This window comes from Pteropus vampyrus, unplaced genomic scaffold (genome assembly GCF_000151845.1).
Source record: "Pteropus vampyrus isolate Shadow unplaced genomic scaffold, Pvam_2.0 Scaffold225, whole genome shotgun sequence".
Classification (NCBI taxonomy): Eukaryota; Metazoa; Chordata; class Mammalia; order Chiroptera; family Pteropodidae; genus Pteropus; species Pteropus vampyrus.
In genome coordinates this window covers 1,434,370-1,461,775 of record NW_011889006.1, presented here as the reverse complement: position 1 = coordinate 1,461,775, position 27,406 = coordinate 1,434,370, and the positions used below count along the sequence as shown (strand labels likewise).

The 27,406-nt window shown below is 36.5% G+C and overlaps 1 protein-coding gene and 1 pseudogene across 3 annotated transcripts in view; both read left to right on the top strand.

The window, feature by feature from the left end:
- The window catches only part of NUDT3 (nudix hydrolase 3), a 92,360-nt gene extending 68,065 nt beyond the window's left edge, over positions 1-24,295 (top strand). The window contains exons 3-7 of one of the 3 annotated variants that reach the window (XM_023538512.1): positions 13,891-14,034; positions 19,122-19,166; positions 20,324-20,408; positions 23,570-23,761; positions 23,842-24,295. In XM_023538512.1, the coding sequence (XP_023394280.1) occupies positions 13,891-14,034; positions 19,122-19,166; positions 20,324-20,408; positions 23,570-23,748 (453 nt within the window). In that variant the 3' untranslated portion in view covers positions 23,749-23,761; positions 23,842-24,295. Of the gene's footprint in view, positions 1-13,890; positions 14,035-19,121; positions 19,167-20,323; positions 20,409-23,569 lie in introns of all 3 variants that reach the window. The other 2 variants (XM_023538511.1, XM_011373489.2) reach the window with 2 other exon arrangements.
- On the top strand, positions 21,868-21,986 carry LOC111747499 (annotated as a pseudogene).
- Positions 24,296-27,406: the final 3,111 nt, after the last annotated feature.

Below are 27,406 nucleotides of genomic sequence, written 5' to 3'. Positions count from 1 at the left end.
TTGTAGAGAATTGGTGCCTTGAATGTTTGGTAGAATTCACCAGTGAAACCATCTGGGCCTGGTGCTTTTTTTTGGAAGGTTATTAATTATTGATTAAATTTCTTTAATATACATAGGCCTATTTCTATTGTCTAGTCTTGTGTAACTTTTGGCAGATTGTGTCTTTAAAGGCATTGTTTCATTTCATCTAGATTGTTGAATTTGTGGGTATAGTATTCATTGATGCATAGTATTCCTTTATTCTCCTTTTGATGTTCATAGAATCTGTAATGATGTCCTCTTTCATTTCTGATATTAGTAATTCATGTCTTCTTTTATTCTGGTTAGAGACTTTTTATCAATCATTTCAAAGAATCAGATTTTAATTTTGTTTATTCTCTATTGATTTTATGTTTTGAAATTTATTGATTTCTGTTCTAATTTTCCTTCTGCTTTCTTTGGATTTAATTTGCTCTGCCTTTTCTAGCTTCCTAAGGTGGAAGCTTAGATCTTTCTTATCTAATATGCATTTAGTGCTATAAACTTCCCTTTAAGCACTGCTCTTGCTACATCTTATAAATTTTGGTAAGTTGTTTTTTTATGTTCATTTAGTTCAAATTATTTTTAAGTTTCTCATGACATCTCTTCTTTGACCTGTGTTATTTAGAAGTGTGTTGTTTAACCTCCAAATATTTTGGATTTTCCAGTTATCTTTCCCGTTACTGATTTCGAGCTTATTTTCATTGTGGTCTGAGAGCATATGTTTTATGATTTCTATACTTTTTAATAGGTGTGCTTTATGGCCGAGAATGTGGTCTATCTTTGTGCATGTACCATGTGAGTTTGAGAAGAATGTGTATTTTGCTGTTGTTAGATGAAGTAATCTGTAGATGTCAGTTAAACTGGTTACTTTTCTGCTGAATCTGTTCATTTTTGATAAAGGGATGTTGAAGTCTCCAGCACTAATAGTGGACTCATCTACTTCTTGAAATCCTATCAGTTTTTGTCTTACATATTTTGATGCTCTGTTGTTACGTGCATACACATTAAGAATTATGTCTTCCTGGAAGAATTGACCCCTTTATCATTATATAGTGCTCTTCTGTAGCATTATGTAATGCTCTTTATCTCAAGTCAATGTAGCCACTATAATGCCTTTTGATTTGTGTTAGCATGATATATCTTTCTCCATCCCTTTACTTTTAATCTATATGTACTTTTATATTTAAAATGGGTTTCTTGGAGGAAACTTATTGGCTCTTGTCTTTTGATTTACTCTGACAAACTCTGTCTTTTAATTGGGATACTCAGACCATTGATGTTTAAAGTGATTGTTGATATAATTGATTAATAGCTATCATGTTTGATACTGTTATTCTATTTGTTGTCTTTGTTCTTAATTCCTTTTTTTGTCTTCCACTCTTTTTCTGCCTTTAGTCGAGCACTTTATATGATTCCATTTACCTCTTTCCTTAACATAGCAGGTTTACTTCTTTTTAAATTTTTTCAGTGATTACCCTGGAGTTTGCAATATATATTTACAACTAATCCAATCCCACTTTCAAAATAACACTGTACCACTTCACTGGTATTGTGAGTACCTTATAATGACAAAATAGCCCTTATTCTTCTGTCTCTTCTATCATTGCTGTCATTCACTTCATTTATACATAAGTGTGTATGTATATATATATGTCTATGTTTATGTTTACATAATCGAATATAGTATTGCTATTATTATTTTGAACATATCTGTTAGATCAGTTAAGAATAAGAAATATAAAAGTTTTAATTTTACCTTCTAATTCTTCTCATATTCTTTCTTCATGTAGATCTGAGTTTCAGACCTATATCATTTTCCTTCTCTCTAAAGAACTTTTAACATTTTTTTTCAAGCAGGTCTACTTGCAACAAATACCCTCAATGTAGGTTTATCTAAAAAAGTCTTCATTTCTCCTTCACTTTTAAAGGGTAATTTTCACAGAATAGAGAAATCTAGGTTGATGGTTTTCTTCTCAACAAGTTAAATAATTCACTCCATTCTCCTCTTGCTTGTATGGTTTGTGAAAAGTTGTCATATATCCTTAACTTTGCCCGTCCACAGGTAAGTTAATTTCCCCTCTGGCTTTTTTTCAGTATTTTTTCCTTATCTTTGATTTTCTGCAGTTAGAATACAATATGTCTGTATGTAGTTTTTTGTGTACTTACCCTGCTTGGTGTTCTCTGAGCTTCCTGGCTTTGTGGTTTTGTATCTGACATTAATTTGGGGAAATTCTCAGTCATTACTTCAATTATTGCTTTTATAACTTTTTCTTCTCCTTGTGATATCCCTGTTACACAATGTTACACCTTTTATCATTGTCTCACAATTCTTGGGTGTTCTGTGGGTTTTTGTTATTGTTGTTGTTTAGCATTTTATTTTATTATTAGTTTCAAAATATACAGTGCATTGGTTAGACATTTATATAGTTTATGAAATGATCCCCCTGATTACTCTATCTTCCCTCTGGCTCCACACCTAGCCATTACATTACTGCTGACTGCATTCCCTATCCCCGTAACCATCTATCAACTATTAATTTGTACTTCTTTAACCCTTCACCGCTTTCTCCCAGTGGGGGTTGGGGAGGTCAGTCTTTTTTTTCTTTGCATTTCATTTTTGAAAGTTTCTGTTGACATATCTTAAAGCTCAGAATTCTTTCCTTAGCTGCATCTAATCTACTAATGAGCCCATCAAAGATTGTTAATAGTGTTTGATCTCTAGCATTACTTTTTGATTTTTTTCTTAGTTGTCATCTCTCTGCTTAAATTACCCATCAGTTTTTACTTTTTCCATTAGAACTCTTAGCATATTCATCATAGTTGTTTAAATTCATAATCTGATAATTACAACATCCTTGCCATTATCTGAGTCTGGTTCTCATGCTTGTTTTGTGTCTTCCTTCAAACTGTTTTTTCCTTTTAGTATGCCTAGTAATTTTTTGTTGAAAGTGAACATGATGTACTAGATGGAAGGAACTCTGGCAAATAGGCCCTTAGTAAAGTGTGCAGGGAGGAGAAGCATTCTATCATCCTATGATTAGGTCTCAGTCTTTTAGTGAGCCTGTGCTCCTGGGCTGTGAACTTAACAGGTGCCTCTCAGTAATTCCAGCTCCTCTCCCCAGATCCTCCTCACCCCCACTTTAGGTGGGACAGGATGGCTGGAAGAGGCTGGAATTGGATATTACCCTTTCCCTAGGTTGGCCAGGCTCTGATAAAACCCCAATAGGTTAGGCTCTGATAAAGTAGTTTCTCTTGAAGGTAAGCTTTGTTAAGAATAACAGAATGCTCTGGAGTTTTCAAGTGGCTCTTTCCCCGCTCCACCGAAGCAGGAGGAGATTCTTCTCCAATATTTACTGTGAAACCTGGTGGAACTCCTGTAGGTAAAAAACACAAAAGTATGATGGATCCCCTGAAGTTTTTAACTCTCAGACTTGTCTGCTAAGCCTCCAGCAATTCATCAGTGTAAGTTTAGATTTTCCAGCCTGCCTCTCCCTGCCCTTGTTTTCTTAGTAGTTTCTCCTCCTTTAAGTTATGATCCTCTGTATCTGCCTTTCTCGCTCTCCAGTTTTGGGGACAGCAGTTTGCCCTGCGACTTCACTTTTTTGAAGAATTTAAAAACTGTTAGCTTTTCAGTTTGTTCAGGTTTTTATTTGTTGTTAAGACAGAGTGGCAACTTCTTAAGCTCTTTACATGCTGGACCAGAAACCAGAAGTCCCTTTTACTTTTCAATAACATATCTCAACAAGTATTTCTTTTTCCAGCCGAACAAAACAGTTTACTCATATGCACACACTCCCAATGTAAAAGACAAAACTTAGTGTTCCTTTATTACCCAATTCTCATTTTGTTTAAATTTGTAACTTTAGGTATAGTTTAATCATTATTAAGATATTATTTTCGAAAATAGAGAAATTATCATTTGTTATGTCGATAACAACCATATCAACAATAATTTTTTAAATTTAAGACTAATAATTTTTACTACTTTCATTGATCACAGCTATTTTTTCTTTTTTTCCCGTCTCACCCCCATGTATTTCCCTTATGTGTTTTTTTCCTTATTTGTTATTGGTTAAGTATAGTATATTGGGTAATTATTTTTAAGAAAAGTACAGTGAGTCATTATATATAATGAATGGTTTGCCTAATTATACACTCCTTGAATAACAGTTGTTTTCCTCAAGACTTGACTTCAAACATTTGGTATCGCAGAGGAAAAATCTGGTATCAAAATTTTTTTCTGTATAAACATATTAAAACTTTTCTCTCTATTGAAATTAAAAATGTTACTGTAGTATTCCTCATACGTGGTAAGCCCTTTTGATAGGAATGTTTGTATCTTTACTTAGCTTTGGGAAATTTTCTTATTTTTTCATAAGTTTTTGTCTCACCATCAGTTTTCCTTCTGCTGAAACTCCTATTACAAATAGATGCTCCTAGATGCTCCTCAACTTAGCGATGGGGTCATGTCATGTCCTAATAAACCCATTATAAATTGAAAACATTATAAGTTACGAGTGCATTCAATACACTTAACCTACTGAACATCATAACTTAGCCTAGCCTAACTTAAATGGGCTCAGAACACTTACATTAGCCTGCATTTGGGCAATTATCTTTAGTTTTATCTCAAGAATAATTGAGTTTTACCTCAAGAATAATTGCCTTCCTCTTTTTCTCACCAGAAGCAGGAGACACAGATGGGCATTTTTTTGACACAATAGGATGCAAAAACGCAAAACACAATATCCAAAGAATGCTGGCAACACAGTACACTAGAGCATCAGTTGTTTACCCTCACAATTGCATGGCTGGCTGGGAGCTGCAGCTTGCTGCTGCTGACCAGCATCACAAGAGAGTATCATACTGCATATCACTAGCCCAGGAAAATGTCAGAATTCAAAGTACAGTTTCTATTAAATGCATATCACTTTTGCACCATTGTAAAGTCAAAACATTTGAAGTCAGACCATCATAAATCAGGGACCATCTGTATATAGTATTCTCTTATCTCTTCTTATAATTTTGATCTCTACATTTTTACTCCGAATGCTGACAGAATTCTTCAAATTGTATCTCCACTTTTCTGTTGTATTCAGTTAGCTGTTGCCTTCTCTCAAGTTATTTTTAATAATAAGATGTTATTTAAGAACTCTTCTGTTTTCACATTGTTCCCTGTTTGTGACAGCTTGCCATTGTTTTCTAATTATAATGTCTTCTTGAATCTTATTGAATAAGAATTCATTTTTTTCTTGTAATAACCCTGTTTTTTTAATTATCAGATTGATTCCCTTTTTTGAGCTATTGACTTTTCTCTGAGTGCTTGTTTTTAGAGTGAAGTATAAGTTTCTTTAGTAGTTGTAACTTAAATAAATGCTTCAGTGATTATAGATTTTCTTTAGGGACAGTCTCTTCTTCATGGCTGTCTTTGCTTTTCTTCAGCTCATATGCCTAGGAGTGACCACATTCCACCAGCCTGCTCCTTATAAAGTCATTAGTTTTGTAGGACTTCTGTTCTCCATACACTGCAAGGTTAGAGTTCTGCTTACTGTTCAGTTCCTGGTTCAGGCATGCAGAGTGTAGTAGGATTCTATATGTATGTCAGGAGTGATTATGGGAGTGTCAAAGGCTCTGGGGCAGAAGTTTCCTTTACTCAACAGTTCTTGTTTTTGTTGATGCTTCTCCATTCACTCTATTCTTCTCTTACAAGATTCAAAGTTTCTTGTATGTTGGTTGTTACAGAAGGAAATTTAACCGAGAGAGTCAAATATATATAGGTCTGTTCATCTGGTATGTTTCTTTTTTAGGATAGCTTTTTCCCCTGAGTTCTCAAATTGTATCAACCTCATATTTGTGCCCAGTACATGGTTCAAAATAAAATAGGACTAGAAGACTTAGAATGAAAAGAAACATGCCTTAATTTCCTAAGGAAAAATACACAGTAGTTAATATCTTACTTCCTGCCTCACACTTTCATTGTCTCACTGAAAGTTTTACTAAATAGATTTTTTCTAATTGAAAATCACTCTCCCTTAAAATTAAAAGTATGATTATTAATGTTGCAGATAATAAGTCTAATACTAGTTTAGTTATTATTCCCCTGGAGATAACCTGTTTTTTACCTTTATCCATGACGTTTTGAAATTTCTCAGTGATTTGTCTTTAATTTCCATTAGATATTAGACCCCCTAGATTGTGCCTTTACTCTTATTCTTTTTTTGGTCATATTTTTCATCTGTTTTCTGTTATACACATTTTGATTTTGTTTAGGATACCATGATCTCAGATTTAAAGACAAGAACTAACTTTCCCCGAGTTTTCTTCTGTTCCTTGAATTTTTCTCTTCACCAGAGCCAGTTTTTATTTGCTTATTTTGATCTTTCTTTTCTTTTAGTGACTTTCCTTTGATGTCAGGTGATCCGTGATTTTCCTATCACCATTGTGATTGAGGCAGTAGCAGTGCTGAATGAGAGCTCTGTGTAAGTGGGTATACATATAGAATGACCTGGAAGGAAGTGAAGCTGTTGTGCCAGAGACATGTTAAAAGAATGCCACAATGGGAGTTTATTCTAGGGATCTTTATAGATATATAAGCTACAGTACTTCCCAGTTTTTCTGCTTCAGTTAGAGCGCTCAGAGTTGACTGGGTGATAGGTCCCTGGCTCCAAGCCATTCTCCTAGTATGGGGATAGCTGTTTGGTATTTAGACCTTTGGCTTTCAGGACGCCTTCTCTCTTCCACTCTCTGTGTTCCTGCCATATCCTATCCTGGCCCCTCTCCAGAGTCTGGAAGCTGAGCTAGCTTCTTTTGCTTTTCTTTATCTTTCAACTCTCATTCATCACTTTGCATCTTCTTGGAATTTTTTTGATATTGCTTTTCTTCCAGTAGCCTTCTAGTAGACTTTTCCAGTCTTATTTCTCTGCTTCCATTTTGATGAGGGTCTCAGGATGAAGAGGTGATATGCTTAGTCAGTCTACTATGATATTTTTGTTAATTTTTTTTAATTTTTAGAATTATAGCTCTTCTTTTTTCCTTGGACTCTATAAATATTTTTGTTTCTCTAATCATCTAAGATACTAAACAGGGAATATCTTGCTTTCAGTAGATTAAAATTTTTAAGCAGGTCACATTTTTGTAAATTCAGCCATCTTTATGTGTGATATATCTTAAACACTAGCAGCTTTTTTACAGAATCACTCTTTAGTCAAAGAATTGATATATGTTATTTATTGTTTCTTATTTATTTTAAACTTACTGGGAGGACCTAATTTAAAGGTTAGCTCTCTTTTATTGCAAATAATTACTCCTAAATTACTTTGCAACCATTTTTTTTAAAAAACTGGAATAAAATTAAAGATATCTTTTACTCAGTTTATCTGTCTACATTATCGCACATAATTGAATGCTATTCATTGATGAAAGTTAATTCAGTGGCTTAGTGTAGAGATTAGAATCTGCCCTCTTAGAGAATATAGTACTGTATTTGAGCTGGTTTGTGTTGGAACTCTGAATAGAGACTGAATTACTGGGATAGGAGCCAATTGCCTTCTGCTAAATGAATTGAGTCCAGATGACTCTTCCAAAACAGTTGTATTTGCTTTCCCACCCAGCTCCACATTCCAGGAAAGGCTTTTTAGTCATTAGGAAGTATATCCACAGCTTACTTTTCCATGACTTCAATACAGTTCACAGTGGTTTCACCAAATGCTAAATGCAACTCTTGCCTCTGGAGACTCCACAATTTTTAAACTACGAACAGCCACTGGACCTGGGCAGGACTAACTTATCTGGATGAGGGCCACTTAACTTCCTCTTAATTCAGTGAATTTACAAATGCAAACTGCCTAGCACAGAGCTTACTACATAGGAAATAAATTTAAGGACTCTGATTTTCTCTCATGTTGAAGAGACCCTGTGTGGCTCAGTGAAAAGCTAAGTTTCAGGTTAAATCACAATAAATGTAACTTGATTACACTTAAACTTACTAACTAATAGACATGCACTTGGATTAAAAAAGAAAATAAAACTTGCTAACTGTTGTTTTCAAACACAGTAATGCTGAATAACTAAGAATGAAGGGATGAAGAAAAACGTATCAGGCAAATTCTAACCAAAAGAAAACTGGAACAGTAATTGTAGTATCAGATAAAGTAGAATTTAGGTGAAAAACATTTAAAGGGACAAGAGAAACATTTAGTATTGATAAAAGGAACAATCTACCAAGTTACATAGCAGTCCTGAACTTATGTATACCTAGCAAACTCTTTACATAAAGCAAAACTGACAGAGTTATGGGGAGAAGTTGACAAATCTACAGCCATATTGAAGAGTTTAAAACATCTAATTTAGAAACTGAAAAAAAGCAAACAGTAAGAAAAATAGGGTTAACACCATTAACAAGGTTGATCAAATAGTTTTGAGAGAAAACCTTGCATTCAGCAAAGAGTATATGATTTCTTCAGACACATGTAAAAGAATTATAAAAGCTCACCATATATCAAGCCATAAAAAAAGCATTTAAAAATCCCAGCACATCAATAACATAGACTATTATATATACTGACACAATGCAGTAAAATTAGAAATCATCACTAGAGCCATCTTGACAGAGGGAGAAACATGTATTTGGAAACAGAAAAAAATGTTCTTAATAATCCTTAAGTTAAGGCACAAATCACAATAAAAATTAGTAAGTAACTAGAGCCGATCAATTATGAAAGCAGTCCATATCATGATGTATGGGATGCAGCTCATTCAGTTCTTTGAGCCTTAGAGGCGTTTATTAGAAAGTAAAATAGACATTAAATAAACTAAGCTTTCTAAGAAGCTAGGGAAAAAAAAAACAGCGGGTATGCTCAAAGAAAGTAAAAGTATGGAAATAACTAGGAAAAAGGCAAAAATTGAGAGAAAAATAGAAATGATCAAAAAAAAACCAAAAGTAGGTTATTTTTATTTGTCTAATAAAGTAGGCAAACCTCTAGCAGGACCAATAAAGGAAACTCTAAGGGAAAGACAGAAAATAAGGAACAAGAAAGGAATAACCACAGGTATACTAGAAACTTTTAAATTAAGAGAATGCTGTGAAGAGCTACAAACAACCAAAAATAATTGAAAACTTTGATAAAAGTTTTCTAGAAAGAAACTACCCAAATTTACTTAAGAAAAATTAGAAAACCTGTATATTGATCATTATTCCTTATGGAAATGAAGTAGTAATCACCCTTCTCCCAAAGAAAAATGCCAAGATCAGACAGGATGAATTTTACCAAAATTTTCAAAAGTACACTTTACGAATTATGCTAGAAAAGGATAACTACATACCTCTTGTAAGGCTGGTATAATCTTGATCAGCAGTCAGCAAACTTTTTCTGTAAAGGGCCAGATAATAAATATTTTAGACTTTAGAAACCATATGGTATCTGTCACAAATATTCAACTCTGCTGTTATAATGTGAATGCACCCATAGACAATACATAAATGAGCGTGGCTATGTTCCAGTAAAACTTTATTTATAAAAACAAAATGGCAGACCCGATATGGGCCATGGGCTATAGTTTGCTGACCCCTGATCTTAATAATTAAGAGTAGAAAAGAACAATAAATTCTCATTTATGACCATGGATGCAAAAATTCCAAGTAAAATAAGAACAAATAGAATCAAAAGCTTTCTCAAAGTATCACACAACTAGATTATCCCTAGAATGAAGCATAGTTCAGTCTTAGATAACATGTTTATATAATTTACTTTATTTAAAGAGATTAAAATAGAAAAAATTCTCAGTAAATGAAGAAAAATATTTATTAAAATTCAATATCCAGTTATTTTAAAAACTATTAGCAAGCTGAAAATAAAAGGAAATTTCTTAACCTGATAAAGTGTCTAATAAAACCTACGCAAGCAACATATGTTTGAAATTTTCAAAGCATTTCCCATAGCAGACGGGAAAAAGATAATTATGTTTGCTATCATGCTGTCATTTAATATTGAACTGGAGTCCTAGCTACTGCAGTAAAACAAAAATAAATACACATTATAAAAATTCTAAAGGAGGAAACAAAATTGTCATTATTTGCAGATGCTGTGATTCTAACTTAGAAAACCAAAGGAATACAACAGAAACTAGTAGAACTAGTAAGAACATTTGGGTTATAAAATATAAGATTAATGTACAAAAACCAGCAATGTTTCTTTAAACTATCAATAATAAATTAGAAAATATGTAACTTTAAAAAATATATACCATTTACAATAGCAACAAAACTAAAACACCTTGCTATAGATTAAAGGAAGGATCTTTATAGTAAAACTTTGATAAAGGAATCAAAAAGACTTGAGTAAAGGAGAGGTATAGTCTATTCTTAGATGAGAAGACTAAATATTATAAACATGTAATCTAAAACTCAATAATAAAAATAAACATCCCAAAGGATTTTTTAAGAGATCTGAAAAGCTGATTTCTGAAATTTATGTGGAAGAATAAAGGTACAAAAATGGCTTCACAGTTTTTGAAAAAGAACAGGTATTAAGATAAAGCTGTATTAGTTAAAACCATGTGATATTAGTACATAACAACTAAATCAGTAAAACAGAATAATATCCATGGGTCTATTCTGGAATCTCTCGACCATTGGCTTTGGGAAGAAATTCTCAAGTTTATTTTGTTAGATCCTCATATAAAACTCTCAAACTATGGAAAAAACACAAGATACTAAGTTTATGTCATTCGAGGTAGTAATATGTTTCTTTCTTTTTTTTTAATATGTCATTTAAAATTTTTTCCAGCTTTATTGAAATATAGTAGACAATAGCTCAGATTTACATTTTAAAATTCAGTGAGTTTTTTCAAATATAGTTGGCATACAATAATATCTTCGTTTCAGTTGTATAGTATAGTGATCAGAGATATATATAACTCATAATATGATCACCCCCCCTTACATGTTTATTATATTATTAACTATTTTCCTTATGCTACACTTTATATCTCCCTGTTTTCTAACTATTCATTTGCTGTTCCCCCTAACCTCCCTCCCATCTAGTAGCCCTCAAAATATTCTCTGAATCTATATTTATTTCCACTTTCGCTATTGTTTATTTTGTTCTTTAGATACCACATGTATGTAAAGTCATATGATATTTGTCTTCTCTGACTTATTTCATTCAGTGAAATACCCTCTAGGTCCATCAAGGCAATATCTTTTTCTGTTCCCTTCTTTTTAGCCTGTGTGTCTTTTAATCTGAAGTGAGTCTCTTGTAGGCGGCATTTGCAGAGGTATTGTTTTCTTATTCATTCAGCCACTCTATCTTTTGATTGAAGCACTTCATTCTTTTTCCATTTGAGGTACTTGTTGATAGGAATGTAGTTATTACCATTCTTTATTCCTGTTTTTGATACATATTCTTTCTTAAAGAAGTCTCTCCCAACATTTCCTGTAATACTGGCTTGGTGGTGATAAATTCCTTTAGCTTTTTTTTTTTTTTTTTTTTTTTTGTCTTGTCTGAGAAGCTCTTCGACTCTAAATGATAGCTTTGCTGGATAAAGTATTCTTGGTCGTAGATCCTGGGTTTTCATCACGTCAGATATTTTTTGCCAAGCCCTTCTGTCCTGCATAGTTTCTTTTGAGAAATCAACTGCCAGTCTTATGGGTGCTCCCTTGTAGGTAACTGCTTTTCTCTTGCTGCTTTTAATATTCTTTCTTTGTATTTCACCTTTGGCATTTTAAGTACGATGTGTCTTGGTGTGGGCCCTTTGGGTTCATCTTTTTTGGGACTCTCTGAGCTTCCTGGGGTTGTATGTCTATTTCCTTCACCAGGTTAGGGAAGTTCTCCATTATTTCTTCAAATAGTTCTTCAGCTTCTTGTTTTCCTTCAGGTACCCCTATGACACAGATATTTTTACATTTAATAGTGTCCCATAGGCTCATTAAATTATTATTATAGTCTTGGCTTCTTTTTTCTTGCCGTTCTGATTGAGTGTCCTTGGCTTCCTCATCCTCTGTATGAGTGGTTGGATCATCTTCTTTATCCACTCTGTTGATTCCCTCTAATATACTCATCTCGGATAATGTGTTCTTCATTTCTGATTGCTTCTCTTTTGTAATTTCCATTTTTATTTTTTTATCTCTTTGTTAAAGTTCTCACTGAGTTCATCTACTCTTCCCTTAAGTTCATTGAACATCTTTATAACCAGTATTTTGAATTCTTTATCTATTAGATTGCTCGACTCCGTTATTCCTGGATCTCTGTTCTATTCTGTCATATGGTTTCTGCTTCTTTGTCTTCCCATTTTGGCTGCCTTCCTGTGTCTGTTTCTATGTATTAAACAAAGCTCCTACGTCTCCCAGTCTTATTAGCATGGCTTTGTGTAGTAGGTGTCCAGTGGCACGGTCCTGAGAGGGGTTCCGCTGCAGGCCAAGATTAGTCCCAGCCTGTGCTCTTCTGGGGTCACCTGTTAAGATTCAGCAAGCAATCCATAGATGCTGTGCTTATAGTTGCCTCAAGAGGCCATACCAGAAACAGAGGCCAGCTGCCCCCAGTGTGAGTCTTGGCATTGCTCAGCAAGGAGCACCTGACTCCCTGAGGACACATTTGGATGTGGCTTGGGTGGGGCTGCAATTGGGGGAGGTGAAGTTTCAGGGAATCCTCTGAGAGAAGCGACCTCTGTTATCCAGTTTGATGACATCTCAGCTATGGTGGCACTGTGTCTGCACACTGGGAGTAGGGGAGGGCTCAACAGAAGAACAATGAATACCACCAGCATTTCTGCCTGGGAGAGAGCCTCACCTCTGACCCTCACTTAGACAGCTCAGTGTCCCCCGTAAGTCCTGCACCCTCCCTAACCCCTTGCCCTACTCCTCCCCATGCAGCTGACCCATTGCTGGTGCTCAGAGCGAGCAGATCCATCACTGCAAAAGGCCACTCGCTGACATGGCCCTTTTAAGAGGCATCTGCAGCTGCCTGCTGCCACTGCCACAGCCTCTGTCCCACTCAGCCAGTCAAGACCTGGCAGCCTCACACCTTTGCCTCTTCCTACCTTCCATCGTCGCAGGTTGATTAATTATTTCTCTCCCTAGTCATAGTGCTTCTCTTTGTCTAGATTCCAGATGACTTTGCTTGCTGTTTGCTCCGTGTTTCTGTCACTACTTTGATTTGATCGCAAGAGGGATGAACAAAGCCTCTATCATCTACGCCATTTTTTTTTTCCAGAAGCCCAGGAAAAAAGATACTAAACACACAAAAGGAAAGATCAGTAAAATCAGCAATATCTTATAAAATATGTTTGGCAAAGGACATAAAACAAAGATAAAACAAATGCCAGGTTAGAAGTAAATATTTCCCACATAGGATAAGTAGTAAGAAGATATAAATCATTTCTGGCATCAAGATTATTGTAATCATCAACAATCAAATAAGAAAAATGGATATAGGTTATGAATTCCCAGAAGAAATGTGAATGTTCATTAAACATAGGAAAAAGTGCATGATTTCAGTATAAAAATTATGCAGTATAGTTTTATAGTCATTATATTGACCCAAAATAAAAAGGGTGATAACAAACATCAAGTAAAGAGGAACAAGAGGGATAAGAACTTGCACACCACCTGTGTATTTGGAGAATATATCAGTTATGGTTGTATAACAAACTATTTTAAAACTCAGTGGCTTAAAATATTAAGTATTGATTATTTGCTCGCAAGCCCATGGGTCAGCTTCTGGTGTCAGCTGGACTGCTTGGATGTCTACAGCCAACTCTGGATCAAGTAGGCAGCTCTGCTGATCTTGGTTAGGTATTTTCACAGTTTGACGACTGGCTGGCTATAGGCTGCTTTGTAATATCCACAGCTAAGATGAGTCTTTCATCCTTTAGGAGTCTGGCTCACATGGCAGTGGCAAAGTTCCGAGAGAGAAAGTGGAAACTGCAAGGCTTCCTAAGGCCTGGGCTCGGAACTGGTATACCATCTTTCTGCACTCTGTTGCCCAAAGCAAGGCACAAGGCCAACCTAGTACAGAAGTGAGTAAATAGATTCTAGCTCTTGAGAGGAAGAGCTGAAAATTACATTTCAAAGGACATAGATAGAGGGAAAGGTGGTGAATTGCAGCCATTTCTGCAGTTGATCTACTTCAGAGAGCAACTCAATATGTGGGAAAATCGGAGATATTTTTGCCCTATGATTCAGAAATTTGACTTTTAGTATAGATCTTAAATTCCCACACATGGTAGATAACAAGAATATCTACAGGGAAGTTTTTGTGGGTTTTTTGGTAGCTTTTTTTTTTTTTTTTTTTTAAATAATAGCAGGACTAAATGTCTACCTGCAAGTGAATAGATTAATAAATTGTGATAGGTTCTTAAAATAGATTACTGGTCAGCAATTTAAATGAATTAATTAGAACTACATGTATTAATATAGCTAAAACTCAGAAACATATTAAGGGGAAGTAGAAGGGGATATAATCTTTTTTTTTTTTAACCATGTAGAGAAATGTGCAGAAAATACTATATATACTATTAATAGTAGATATATGCTTGTGTTGTAAAAGTATGAAAACATTCAAGAGAATGATAAACACCAAGTTCAGGTGAGTAGTTACCTTTGGAGGGTACAGAAGGGGCTTCAGTTGTACCAATACGTTTATTTCTTTAAAAAAATAATAAAGATATAGAATGATACATTACTGTTTGACAAAACTGGCTAGTGGCAACCTGAATTTATGATTTTTTTATCACTTTTTTGATGTTTGAAATATTTCCTTTAAAAACAAAACAAAACAGAAAACCTGGGAAGGGATTTCACTGGACTTAGTGCTGGCTCCCCATCAAAATCAGTGTGTCCTCACTGTGATTCTTCCCTTCTGTAATTGCTAAGTTTGGCAGGTACCAGAAAGTTGTGCTCATTGAAGACCATATGTTTTTGTTTGTGTGTTTCCTCATAACGGACACTTACATTAGAGTTGCTCCACTGAGCTCCTTATAAGTCTGGGCTTGTTGCCGTAATAAAGGAAGCTTTTATTCTAGTGCTCCCTTGAATGTTCAGAATTTTTCTTTTGGGATAGTCCGTCTTCCTCACAGAGCTACCTTTTAAATCAAGGGAAATGGCAGGAAGCTTTCAGATACAAGTACCAGAATACCTGACTAAATGTGGCTTCAGTAGCACCAGTTTTTTTTTTCTCATACAAGAAGGTAGAAGTTGGCCATTGTTGCTTGAACAGCTCAGCAGTGTCAGGGCTTTGGTTTAGCTCCTCACTGATTCTCTTGGCCTTCCCCTTATGAGCACAAGATGACTATAGCAGCTCCAGGTTTCAGGTCCCCACTTGACAAGCAAAGAGGTGTAGGGATTCTTTTTGTGTAACGCTTTTTATTATGGTGGGAAATCTTTCTCAGAAGCCCCTGAGAGGCATTTATTTATCCAGAACTGGGACACATGCAGCATTCCTGAACCTGTCACTGCAGAGAGGTAGAATTCCATATGCTGCTCCAAGTGTGCCATAGCTCTCACTTGACAGAATCTGAGTCTTCCTGGGAGCAAGGTGGTAGGCGAATGCCTGGCAGGCTAGACAGCCATCAGTGTCTGCCAAAATGTCAACCTTAGAGTGAAAATTTGTTTTCGGAAGGTGATGGTCCACTTTGTACCCATCCAAACTAAACAACAAAGCCGGGATTCTTTGTGGTGGGAGATCATTTTTAGGGGCAGGTTCACAGGCCCATCCATCCACACTAGTGCCTCTGCTTGAGCCTCCTTAATATTCAGGAAGGCTGCTAGAGGGAAAAGTGAGATCACTGAAGTCTCCCTGAGTGGTCTAGCCCTTTCCAGATAAATACCTCCAGTATTGGTAAAACACTCTAAAAGGAAAAAAGGCATTTGTGACATTTTCCTTTTAAAAAGTAGGCAATTGTTCAGATTATTTTTAATTAGACTGAAATTGCTAGAATTAATATTGTTGTGTACTTTGAAGTTCTAGGAAGTACTCACCTACATGTGGTTGAATAATAAAGACTAATAGCTACTTTATTTGGAATTTTTACTACCAGCTAAGATGGGCTATTCAATAAAGTCTCATTCTCTGGATTAGGGCCTTTTGACATATAGGTTGAAATGATAACTCCTGTCAAATGCTTTTGAGAAAAACAGGTTCATGCCAGCACCCTGACCGGACCAACTTACATACACCCTGAATCAAATCTTATCCCCAGTGTGTGAGCCAAATTTCAGTCAGATGTGACCCTGACACCTCCTCCAACCTACATGCAAGAATCATGTGAGAGATAAAAATAACTGTCCGATTGCTTGTGGCAGCATTTGAGAAAGAGCTGGGAAATGAAAGTTGGAAAATTATGAAAAAGTAAAGTGATTTTAGTGAACTCTGTCTTGGGGGACCTTGCCTGTGAGGAATCTTTGTCTTTTTCAGCACTATGACTTTTAAGAACTGAAATCCTATTTCTTATTAAAGAAGAACCTTCTTTCTGCCTTCTAAGAAAACTGCTAAGTCTCAATTTTAAGAACTGGTAAATATATGAATATTTCTTTGCTTTTTACTATAGAATCATTAATATGATCACCTTAGAATTCTCACAAATAGATCCTCCTAAGTGTGAAAGAAACATTGAGACAAATAAAACTATTGTTAATTTCTACAACTTGAAGATTAATGAGAAGTGAAAATAAATGGCACTAAAATTTCAGTATACAGATGGCAGTATTATTTGATTTACACCAGACTTTATAAGAATGTGCATATTTCATAAAGAAAAATGTTTTATATTTTTCCCAACTGCCTCCAACACAGAATAAATCATAGATATTGTTTGTTGAATGCAAAAATTACTATTATTAAACAAGTTTTAAATAAATTATATTGAATTGTCGTATAATATTAAGTTGATTTGTGCCCTTAAAATTTGAAGACCATTTTCTTTTCTAAACTTTTGTTTTCTTTAAGATAAAAAAATTAATTGGAGAAAAACTGATAAAGAGAACTGTTTCTCCATTTTGCAGAAAAGTGAATGATGGCCTCTATGAACCTCTGTGAATCTTTCCTCACCCCCTCCAACCCAACCCAACCTTCGCTCTCCCCAAGCCTGACAGTTCTACTCCCAGTGACAAAGGCACAGGTGACACATCTCAGGAGTTGGTCTGAGCATGTTTGGGCTGCCTGGGATCAGAGTACAGAATTGGCTTTCCAGACGAGATTGGGCTGCCAGTCTGTCCCACTTGAATAGACAGCTTCACTAGTTAATTCATGAAGTACAATCTAGCTAGTCTTGGTGGCTCAGGATGCAGTTATTTCTAAAAGTGTAGAGAAGCAATTTAAATAAGAAAAAGTGGACATTTCCATTCAAGTAGACCAAAAGCCACATGGAGACAGGAATTGGATGGAAAAAAGAATGGGAAAAGAAACAGGCACGTTGGCAAGAGAAAGAAATAGAATTCTTTGACAGATAATTCACAAAAATTAATTTCAAAATATAGCTCACCCAGGACTCTAGGCCTTTCAATTGACCTCTGTTGTTTCTATTATTAAATATCTCTTATGAACTTTTAGAGTACTTATTATAAATTTTTGTTCATTCTGTACAAACTTATTGATCACCTACTGTATTTAGAAAGTATTTTTGCCTTAATTTTAAGTTTATTATACAAACAAGGCAGTAGTAATAGAAAACAAGTTACAGTATTCCCCAGGCATTTCCAGGGGGTCATTTTTCCCTCAGCTTTGACCCCTTCTGACCCTAGTGGAGACAGATATAAAAAACAAACACTTAAAAGAAATAGCCTGGCTCAAAACCAAGGTGGACATCACCTCCATTGATCAGAAACAGAGCAGAACTGCAGAACAGCACAGAAAAACTACATAACTGGCCTTGGGTAGCTAATGGTTAGACCCCTTGGAGTAAGAGAGAGCCCAAGTGCCCAATGGAAAGGACACTAGGAACTGAGACTTTCAGAAGATGTGGGCCTAGGAAGGGAGAGGACACAGATGCAATGCACAATAAATTATGGAGCCACACCACCCTCTTATTTAGTGGCTCTGTCTATAGTAGTCTCCATATCACCTTGGAGCAGGAGCTTAAAACTGTCACTTTAGGACCTGCCTCTGGAGAGCCTAGTGAAAGCTGCCTTATAAGTAGGCCCTTCACCAATTGGAACATGAATTTACTTCAGATTAAATGAATTTTATAACATGGCCTGATGACAAAGAAATATGTCCAGGTGTTCAAAAAGTAAGTAAAGAAACGACTTCTATTTTAAAAAGAACAAAATATGGAAACAAAGATGTACGTAATAGAAACAGGTATATATGTAAAGAACAGATAGAAATGAAAAATATCAAATAAAAAACAGACTAGAGATAGGATAACGCTAGCCTAGATACTGTTTAAAAGGAAATCAGTACATTGGAATAGACGAAAAATTTCACCTAGAATGCATCAGAAAGACACAGATCTAAAAAAAAATTAAATACCAAAGGGCTAATGGGAAATACAGAATACATACACAAAGGCCTAATCACTGTGTGAGGTTCTCACTCTCCCATCACGGTGTGTCCATCACTATGTTCTGTGCATCTCTGTCCATACTTGTCCCTGGCAGAATTAACAGTTTAATGTTTTTGTTGACCTATGCTTTACTAAACTCCTGCGGGTTGCTGAGCTCTGTTCTGGGCATACTGTATACAGACATCCAACAACAATTCAGATGTGGGTCTCACTGTCCTGGATCTTTTGTTCTAGCCTATTCATCACTCTGTCTCTGGTATCTACAGTGTTATCTGGCTCAAATTAGGCATTCAGTCTTTTTATTTGTTGTGGAATAAGTTAATAAATGAGTGAAGTAATTCATGGCCTTGATTATCTGCTCTATTTGGCCAGCTTTGCAATGGAGAGAGAGACTGGGAGGAGATGAGAGGAATTCTCCCTCCCAAAGCACACCCTGCTCTTCTCAGGAAACACTGGTGTGACCACCACCAAACTGGAGTCTGCCTGACTTGTGTCCTCTTGTTTATTATTTCTATCTTACAAACTGCTCAAGAAGATTCAGCACGAGACCAGCATTATAAACAATATCAATTTCTTTTTTTTTTTTTTTTTTCACTTTTCAGGCTGGAGTAAAGGGGACATTGGGAAGATTAGTCGGGATTTTTGAGGTAAGTCTGTTAAAATCTTTGGTGCGTTTGCAATCAATAACCAGATACATTTTTGTCTTAGTCCATTCAGGTTACTATAACAGAATACCACAAACTAGGAGACTTATAAATAATAGAAATTGTTTTCTCATGCTTCTGGAGGCTTGGAAGTCCAAGATCGAGGTGCCAGCAGATTCAGTGTCTGGTGGAATACCCGCTTCCTGGTTCATAGATAGCTGTTTCTGTCTGTGTTCTCTGATGGTGGCAGAGGGAAGGTTGCTCTCTAGGTCTGTTATAGGGAACTGATCCCATTCATGGAGATCAGCCCTCATCCCAAAGGCCCCACCTTGGGATTAGGGCACCATCACATTGGGGATTAGGGTAGCAACGTGTGAATTTTGGGGAGGACATAAATATTCAGTCCATTGCAGTCTTAATCTAGGAAAGATGCCGTCTTTGTTTCACCAAGTTTTCAAAAACAAAGCAGCACCAGCAGAGAAAAGCTTGCTTTCTTTTTAAAATCCCATAGTTTCCTCCAAATAGAATATTATTCATAAGTATTATTTATCCCATCCCTACCTTTCTTCCTTGTCTCCTAAGATGTAAGAAAAGGGTACATAAGTGTAGAGAAGAGCAAAAATAGAAGATAAGTAGCTAATGTGAAGGAGAGAGAAACAAGGAAATACACTGGGGTGGAGATTTGGAGGAAGGGTGAAAGAAGTGAGAAATTAGGGAATAAAGATGAGTGAGATTGGTAGGTAAAGGGGAGATGTGTGAGGTAATCAGCTTGCTTGCACTGATGATGCCCATCCACTGCTCTTTCTCCTTCTGGTGTCTTAGCTAGTTAAATTTACCTGGTGCCTTTTTCTTGAGAGGTCATGAACTTCCTTCTTACAGCATTCCTATGAAGTTGCTCTTAGGGGAAGGGGAGGGGACAAGAGAGTAAAGCTTTGCTTTTAGAAATGCAGCCAAAGAGCACACCCTCAAATGTAAATGTGGCATGTTTTAAATAGGCCGTCTGGTACTATTTCATGTTTGTTTGATTGTAGGACAATAAAAAGTAAAAGGAATCCTTGTGTCTAAGCTCCCTAGACATATGTATAAGGGTGTACCTCATTTAAGTAATCTCAGCTCTGTAAAGAAAAACTCTTCCTCTGTCCTTCTGTCTTTGCCCACAGAACCAGGAAAGGAAGCACAGAACATATGTCTATGTGCTCATTGTCACGGAAGTGCTGGAAGACTGGGAAGATTCAGTTAACATTGGTAAGTCATCCCAGACAGCCTCCAGAGAGCTCCCCATAACCAGCCCTTACCCCACCACAGGTTATTACTTAGAACCAGAAACAAGAGCCTGATAAGAAAAGAAATAATAGGATATGTTTAATAAAATAAGCATGTCCATTTTTGAACTTATGAAAGTTAGTATTTTGAAATATTTAAAAGGAAGCTGAAGTTGGGTGCATGGTCAACAAATAAAAACATGGCCCATAAAAATAAGAAATGTCTCTAAAGTCAGACTGGATTCTCCTCAGCAGATGCTGATCAAGGGCCTCAACAGTGCAAGGCCCACTGCTGGCCATGAAACCCCAGGTAAGAGCAGAACCTTGGTGGATCTGGTGATGCTTACTCTTATTGTTAGAGAAAACTGTTGGTTTGATGGTATAAGCCCCTCTCCAGAGTCATTTAGTAGATGCAGAGTAGGGGGAGTAGTTCCCAGTTGTAACCATATTACTCTTCAGGGGCTCCTAGCTTTTACTATTTTCCTTGATCTCGTAGATCACTGTTGGGTTTATATCTTTTGAACTAAAAATTGAAGAGATTTAATGGTTGGTTCATGCATTAATCTTTTACCTCTAAAGGAAAATATATTCTAGGAAAGTGTAATATTAATTTAACTTCTGTTATAAATTGAAACAAACAGAAATCACTTGCCAAAACCTCTCTCTTTATTGTTGGTATGTGCTTTCACCTCATACCCCTCACACTGCTGATCTGGGCATTTCATAGCCCTTCAGCATTTAATGGCTTTGTATCTGGTAAGAATGCAATATGCTTAAATAAGTAAATTCAGTAAGGATTTATTAAAAATAGACTGCTTGACAGCTGGTGCTGAGGTCTGAAAAGGAGACAGAGGTAAGTGTGGTGTGGCCCTATCCTCAGAGCACTCCGTCACGCAGGAATCACACACTGGTGGTATGATTTTTTAAGATCTCACTGCTCCATTAGTATCCAAAAAGCCTTTCACCTTGTACTCTCATTTCTGAGAATTGATCCTAATGAAATAATCTAAAATATGAGGAATAAGCCTGAGCCTTCCTTCAGATGAGCCTTTTTCAGATGAAAAATTGGGTCTTAAATGTACAACTCAGGTACAGATGAATAAGTACATTCATCTGATGGAATGTTATGCAGCTGTTAAACACATACTTTGAAAGATATATACCATAGGAAAGTGCTTATGAAACAGTGTTGATGAATGAAAAAAGCAGGGTATAGAATTACACTAGTTGAAGCTACGTTAACATAGGAATATGAAATTTAACAAAGATGTGATATTGGTTTTCTAAAGAATTGGCGATGACCAAGAAAAGGTAACATTTCTAGCAGGGGTGTGGTGAGACCAACGTTTTTACACACCCAAGCAGGATTAGGGATTGGTATAGCCTTCTTGGAAAGCCATTTGGCACTATATATTGTGAGTCCCCTAAAGTTCAGCTGTTTCATCTACGGCCATACTACCCTGACCAGGCCCGATCCCATCTGATCTCGGAAGCTAAGCAAGGTCTGGCCTGGTTAGTACTTGGATGGGAGACCAACTAGGAAGACCAGGTGCTGTAGGTGTAAAAAATAAAAAATAAAGGATTGTAAGATGACAAGGTCCTTGCAGTCTGTGAGGTCAACCAAGGATTGCCTTGCCTAAAAAATAAAAAAATAAAAATAAAGTTCAACTGTTTCATTCTTATACTCTCAATTCTAGGGATCTTTCTCTGGGAGGTTAAAAAAGAGAAAGAGAAAACAGATTTTTTACATTGTAGCATTATTTATAATAACTAAAATTGCAGGATATTGATGTTTAATGATAGGGAAATGATTAAATGAATGATAGTATGTCTGTGCTAGATGTTATGATGTAATGCACAGCCATTAAGTGTTATATTTTTATATAACATAGAAGAATGCTTAAGAAATAGTGTAAAGTAAAAAAGAAACTAACAATAATAGTAATAATAAAAAGCAAGCTCTTATAGCACATACTGTAGCCAGGTATTGGTCAAATACTTTACATATTAATCCTCACAATAGACTTTTGAGATAAGTACTATTTATTATCTCTGTAGATCAGGAAAATGGGACACAGAGAGGTTCAGTAACTTGCCCAAAGCTGCACAGCTCATTAGAGCCAGTGATGTGTTTGGAGCCCAGCATATTAGCTTCAGTATCTATGTTCCTAACCACAACACTCTATCAGAGCATTTCAGGATTTGGAGCACCTTAAAGCATGATCCCAGATGCAGTTGTTCAAATAGTGTCTTTTTCAATATGATGAAAGAAAAGCAAACACACTAAGGTGTTGAGAGTTGTCATTTCTGATTTATTAAATTACGAGTAATTATATTCTCTATACTTTCCTCTGTTTTCCGAATTTTAAACAACGATCTTTCATTATAAGAGAAAAAATGATAAAGGATTTTAGAATATGCATTAAGAGGAGGACCACATATGAGATGGATTGAATCCATAAATGATACCGTGGGTGTGAGTCGATAAGAGCTGAGCAGAGCTGTTGAGGGCAGGACAGTGTGGACATCATTCATTCATGGGGTCACCAGGAGTCAGAGCCGATTCAGTGGCACCTGATACACACATTTTAAAAAAGAAATAGACTTAAAAGTTAATAGTGATTGTGTTGAGATTATTTTTCCTCTTTGTAAAGTATTTTCTGTTCTATAGCTATATCACTCATAAATTTTTTAAAATAAATAACTGATTACAAATCAGCCATCCAGGTAATTCTGGGAGCTTGATGTTCATGTTGATTTTTGCAGGAGATAGGGATACTGGCTGGACGTTAGGCACTTACATGCAAGCCCAGAAAGGCCCAGAGGCCTAGGAGCTCAAGAGGCAACCACTAGCAGTGGTTCTCTCTGGAGGGTGAATTTAATAGTTACTGTTCGTGCTTGAATTTTCAGATTTCTTACGTATATTTTGCATTAGGCATTTGTACAGTATTTGAAGCTTATAAAGTGTGCTTACATTACTCTTAGAAAAAGAAAAAATAAGGAAAATATGTTTATAACACATTTTTAAAATATTAAAAATCATTACTTTCATGTTTTCTTCTACATTTTCTCAAAAGTTTTAAGGTTAGAAACCTTTTGTTGCTTCCCCTTTGTACTGATTTCTTTTTCTCTCTGCCTCCACAGGAAGGAAGAGGGAGTGGTTTAAAATAGAAGATGCCATAAAAGTGCTGCAGTATCACAAACCAGTGCAGGCGTCGTATTTTGAAACATTGAGGCAAGGCTACTCAGCCAACAATGGCACCCCGGTCGTGACCACCACATACTCAGTTTCTGCTCAGAGCTCTATGCCAGGCATCAGATGACTGAAGACTTCCTGTAAGAGAAATGGAAATTGGAAATTAGACTGAAGTGCAGATCTTCCCTCTCACTCTTGCTCTTTTCACCTCTCTTCACAGGCCTCCTCTTTCAAATAAGGCATGACGGGCAGCAGAGGAAGGGTTTATTGATAATGTTCCTGTTTGGTGTTAAGTGATGGGGCTTTTTCTTCTCGTTTTTTTTTTTGAGGGGGGTGGGGGTTGGGTATGTAATTTGTAAGTACTTTTGTGCATGATCTGTCCCTCCCTTTTCATACCTCTACAATTCTCTAAAAAGAGGCAGACAGCCTTCCCTTTGCCTTGGATTCTGAAGTATTCCTCTTTGTCTCATCCCATCCCTGGCCAGACATTTTTCTTTGATTTTTAATTTTTTTAAATTAAAAGCTACCAATATGAGATGAAAACTTTCAAGAATTTGTTCTGTAATGTGCTGTTCAGTCCGGTAGGTTGGTCAGTTTCACTGCAGAATACATTTATCTACACATTATATACTGGGCATATAATATGTAAATAAATGACTTTTAGAAGAAAAATTTAACAGTTTAAATTTTTTTCAAGGTTTTGTTTTGTTTTTTAAATTTGGGGTGTTTCTGAAATGGAGAGCCTCACAATTTACTTTTTAATTTTTCCTGCTAGTGTCTAGATAAGTCTTCCTGTCCTTTCTCTTTTCCCCAGTCATTGATGTAGTTATGTAAGGTAAAGGAAGAGTTTAGCTACCTTCCTAGTGCTCCCAGGACTCATAGCCTTCTCTTCACAAGCTGTGTTTCCATGCCAAGAAAGAAACAGGAAGAAACCTATTTGCTTTTTTATTACCAAGCCAGGAGCAAATGGCCTCAGCTCAGATCTGGAGAAACAGTGATAGCAATTGAATTCCTCCCTTGTATGTTGACAATAGGGATTTGAACTGGATTCTTGGGATTACTATCTAAAAAACTGGAGCATCAAGCACTGTTTCTATCCTGCTAGTTTGGAATTTTTTCCATAATGCTACTTACTACCGACAACAGCCTCTCTCCTGTGCATACATGCCTTACAGTGTGCCGAACTAGATATTGTCCTTGTGCTCTGAAGCATCCAGCAGGTGCATCTGTACAGCCCTGTCCCCATCCTGGGTAACCTTGTTAAGTTCCTGAAAAGTACACAGGAGGAAAGTTCAGGTGTTTGCTGATCTTCGTAATGTTATATAGCTCTTGTAATTGCACCATGGAGCATGCTCAGAAATACCGAATTTGTCTCCCACTGGGATGTGAAAGGTCCATCTTCTGCTGAGAAGTGATATGGGAGAAGCTTAATCATTTACTAGAACAGCTACATAATGCATTAGCTCACTGCAAACTGTCTTGTTGGTTTTTAGTACAGGTTTCATGTTGGTTTCATTTGCCAATTGAGTTGTTTAGTTGAGAAGTAAGTAGAAAAGGGTCTTGAGATCTGGGGCTGTGACTGGGAGTGGAGGAGACACTGATCATTCCCTGGCTTGGGACAGGAGTTTGTTGCTGTACTCTTAGTGGCATCTCCTTTGTCAAAACATAGCCAAGATGTGACATTAGAATCGTAGTTCTCCTTATTTAAAAATTCTAATAAATACTCAAATTTTGAAAAGCTTTTGCTCTTCCCTCCCACTAAAAGAAATGTATATATCTGGTAGGGCTTTGTCATTTAGTGTTCAACATTTTGGTGGACATCACTTGGTAAATTTAAATTTTCTTATCTATTCTTGGTTTGTGTCTTGTCTCCCACTCGTAAAACACTATACGAGCCAGAACAAGTGCTGGCAGTTTCCTTAGGATACCATTCTGTCTCTGGGAAAGGAATTCTAGCCCCAAGTAAGGGTCCCAGTGGGTAGAAACAGCACCATGGGATTTGAGTCTAAATCCAACTCACTGTTCACATGTCCTACTTAAAAATGAACATACTGCTGCTTGTTGCCTGTTTAGAGCATTCTAAGGTTCCATTTAAATATATAAAGAAGATAAGTTCTAAGCACTAAGTGGAATCCAAAAAAGCACATTCTTCCAAATAAATTCTACCTTTATGATACGGATTGAAAGTGCTCTGCAGGAAAACAGTACTCCTGACACGGGAACTGCAGTGTTAATAGTAATTTGTGCACTTTTTAATGATCTGAAGATGTTTTTACTGGGCTGGTGTAACAGTATACTACCCTACAAAGTCCAGTTTGGATTGTTGTTGGCATCTTTGAGTCAGGAAAGTGAATGATGCCAAGAAGTATTTTTTAGTGACATGAATGGATCCTATTAATGCAGTTAACTGGAAAGATTATGCTGATGCTTTCTTGACTGACAAAAAGAGGCTTTGTTCAATACCAGAATTGTTGAAACTGGTGATCTTTTCTGTTAAAATGGGATTCTGATGAACAGGAATTGATGTTTTTCCCTTCTTGTCACCATAAATACCTTGGCTACCTTTCCAGATGGATAGTCACAGCCCTTCTGTGATAGATTACTTAAACCCATAGTTGCAGTAAACTTTATATCTCCCCAAAGAAAACAAGGAGAAATGAAAGCACAGAAATTACCCTACTTTCAAAATATTTCATTGACACTGATTTACCATTAATTCTGCAAGTATTTATTCAGGCTTGACAGAAACAGGTTCCTGTGTTCAGGGAAGAAAGAAAGTCTCTCACAGTGAATTTGCACATCTCAGATTCTGGTTATTATTGGAGCATCTATCAAAGTCCACCATCCTCAGGGCAGAGAAAGATAGCAACAGATTTTTTAAAATTAAAATTTCTATGTAGTTTATAAATTATAGCCATTGGGGAAACACCAGTGAGTTCATGTCATCTTTTTGGACCAGGACTTTTTCTGTGTGGGGGAGTGGGGAGGAGAGGAGAGAAGAGAAGACAGATAAGGGTCTGCCCTCGGGAGTTAGTCATTTTAGATTTTTTTGGAGCCCTCCAGAACAGTGCAGCCCATGAAACAGGAGTCTTGATTTTTCTTGTAGCAAACATAACAGGATGGAAACGTTTAATGAATTGACTGTGTTTTGTTCTTACAAGTATCTGTGGCCCCATCTGCCCTGCATGGAGAGGGCTGTCTCACAGAGAGGCCATCTGGAGGGATCAAAGAGTACGAAGGTATTACCCACTGTGAGGCCATGGAAAGCCAAGAAGGTGGCCTCCTGCAGGATTTCTACCTTCTGCATTGCGGCGTTGAGTGCTATGGAGCAGTGAGGCACTTATGGCCTTACTTCTCATAAGGCCCCTGGGGACAGAGTGTGTCACTGCCCTCTGGGCGTGTTTCACAGCAGTCTTGTAGTCATATTGCTACATGGCAAAAAAATATTTTCTGTTTCGATGTTAAGAGTCGTAAAGTCTCCTAGACTTGCTTAGAAGAAAGAAGTCACCTTTTGTTTTTAGAAGAAAAAAGTTCCATGCAGAACCATTCTTCCTCTTTCTCTTTTCCTTTCTTTTCTCCATGTACAGTGCTCATTAGAGGCACCTTCTAAACCTCTTTAACCAGAAGATTAATCAGTCTTCTGGGTGCATTTCACATGTTGTACTTTACATATTTGTCATTTCCATCGCGTGTTGTATTAATGCCTTCGTTGGTCTCCCTACCTGATCTTTTTTCACAGCAGCTTAGCCCAAGCCACATTTTTGTAGTTCACAAAAAGGATTTAA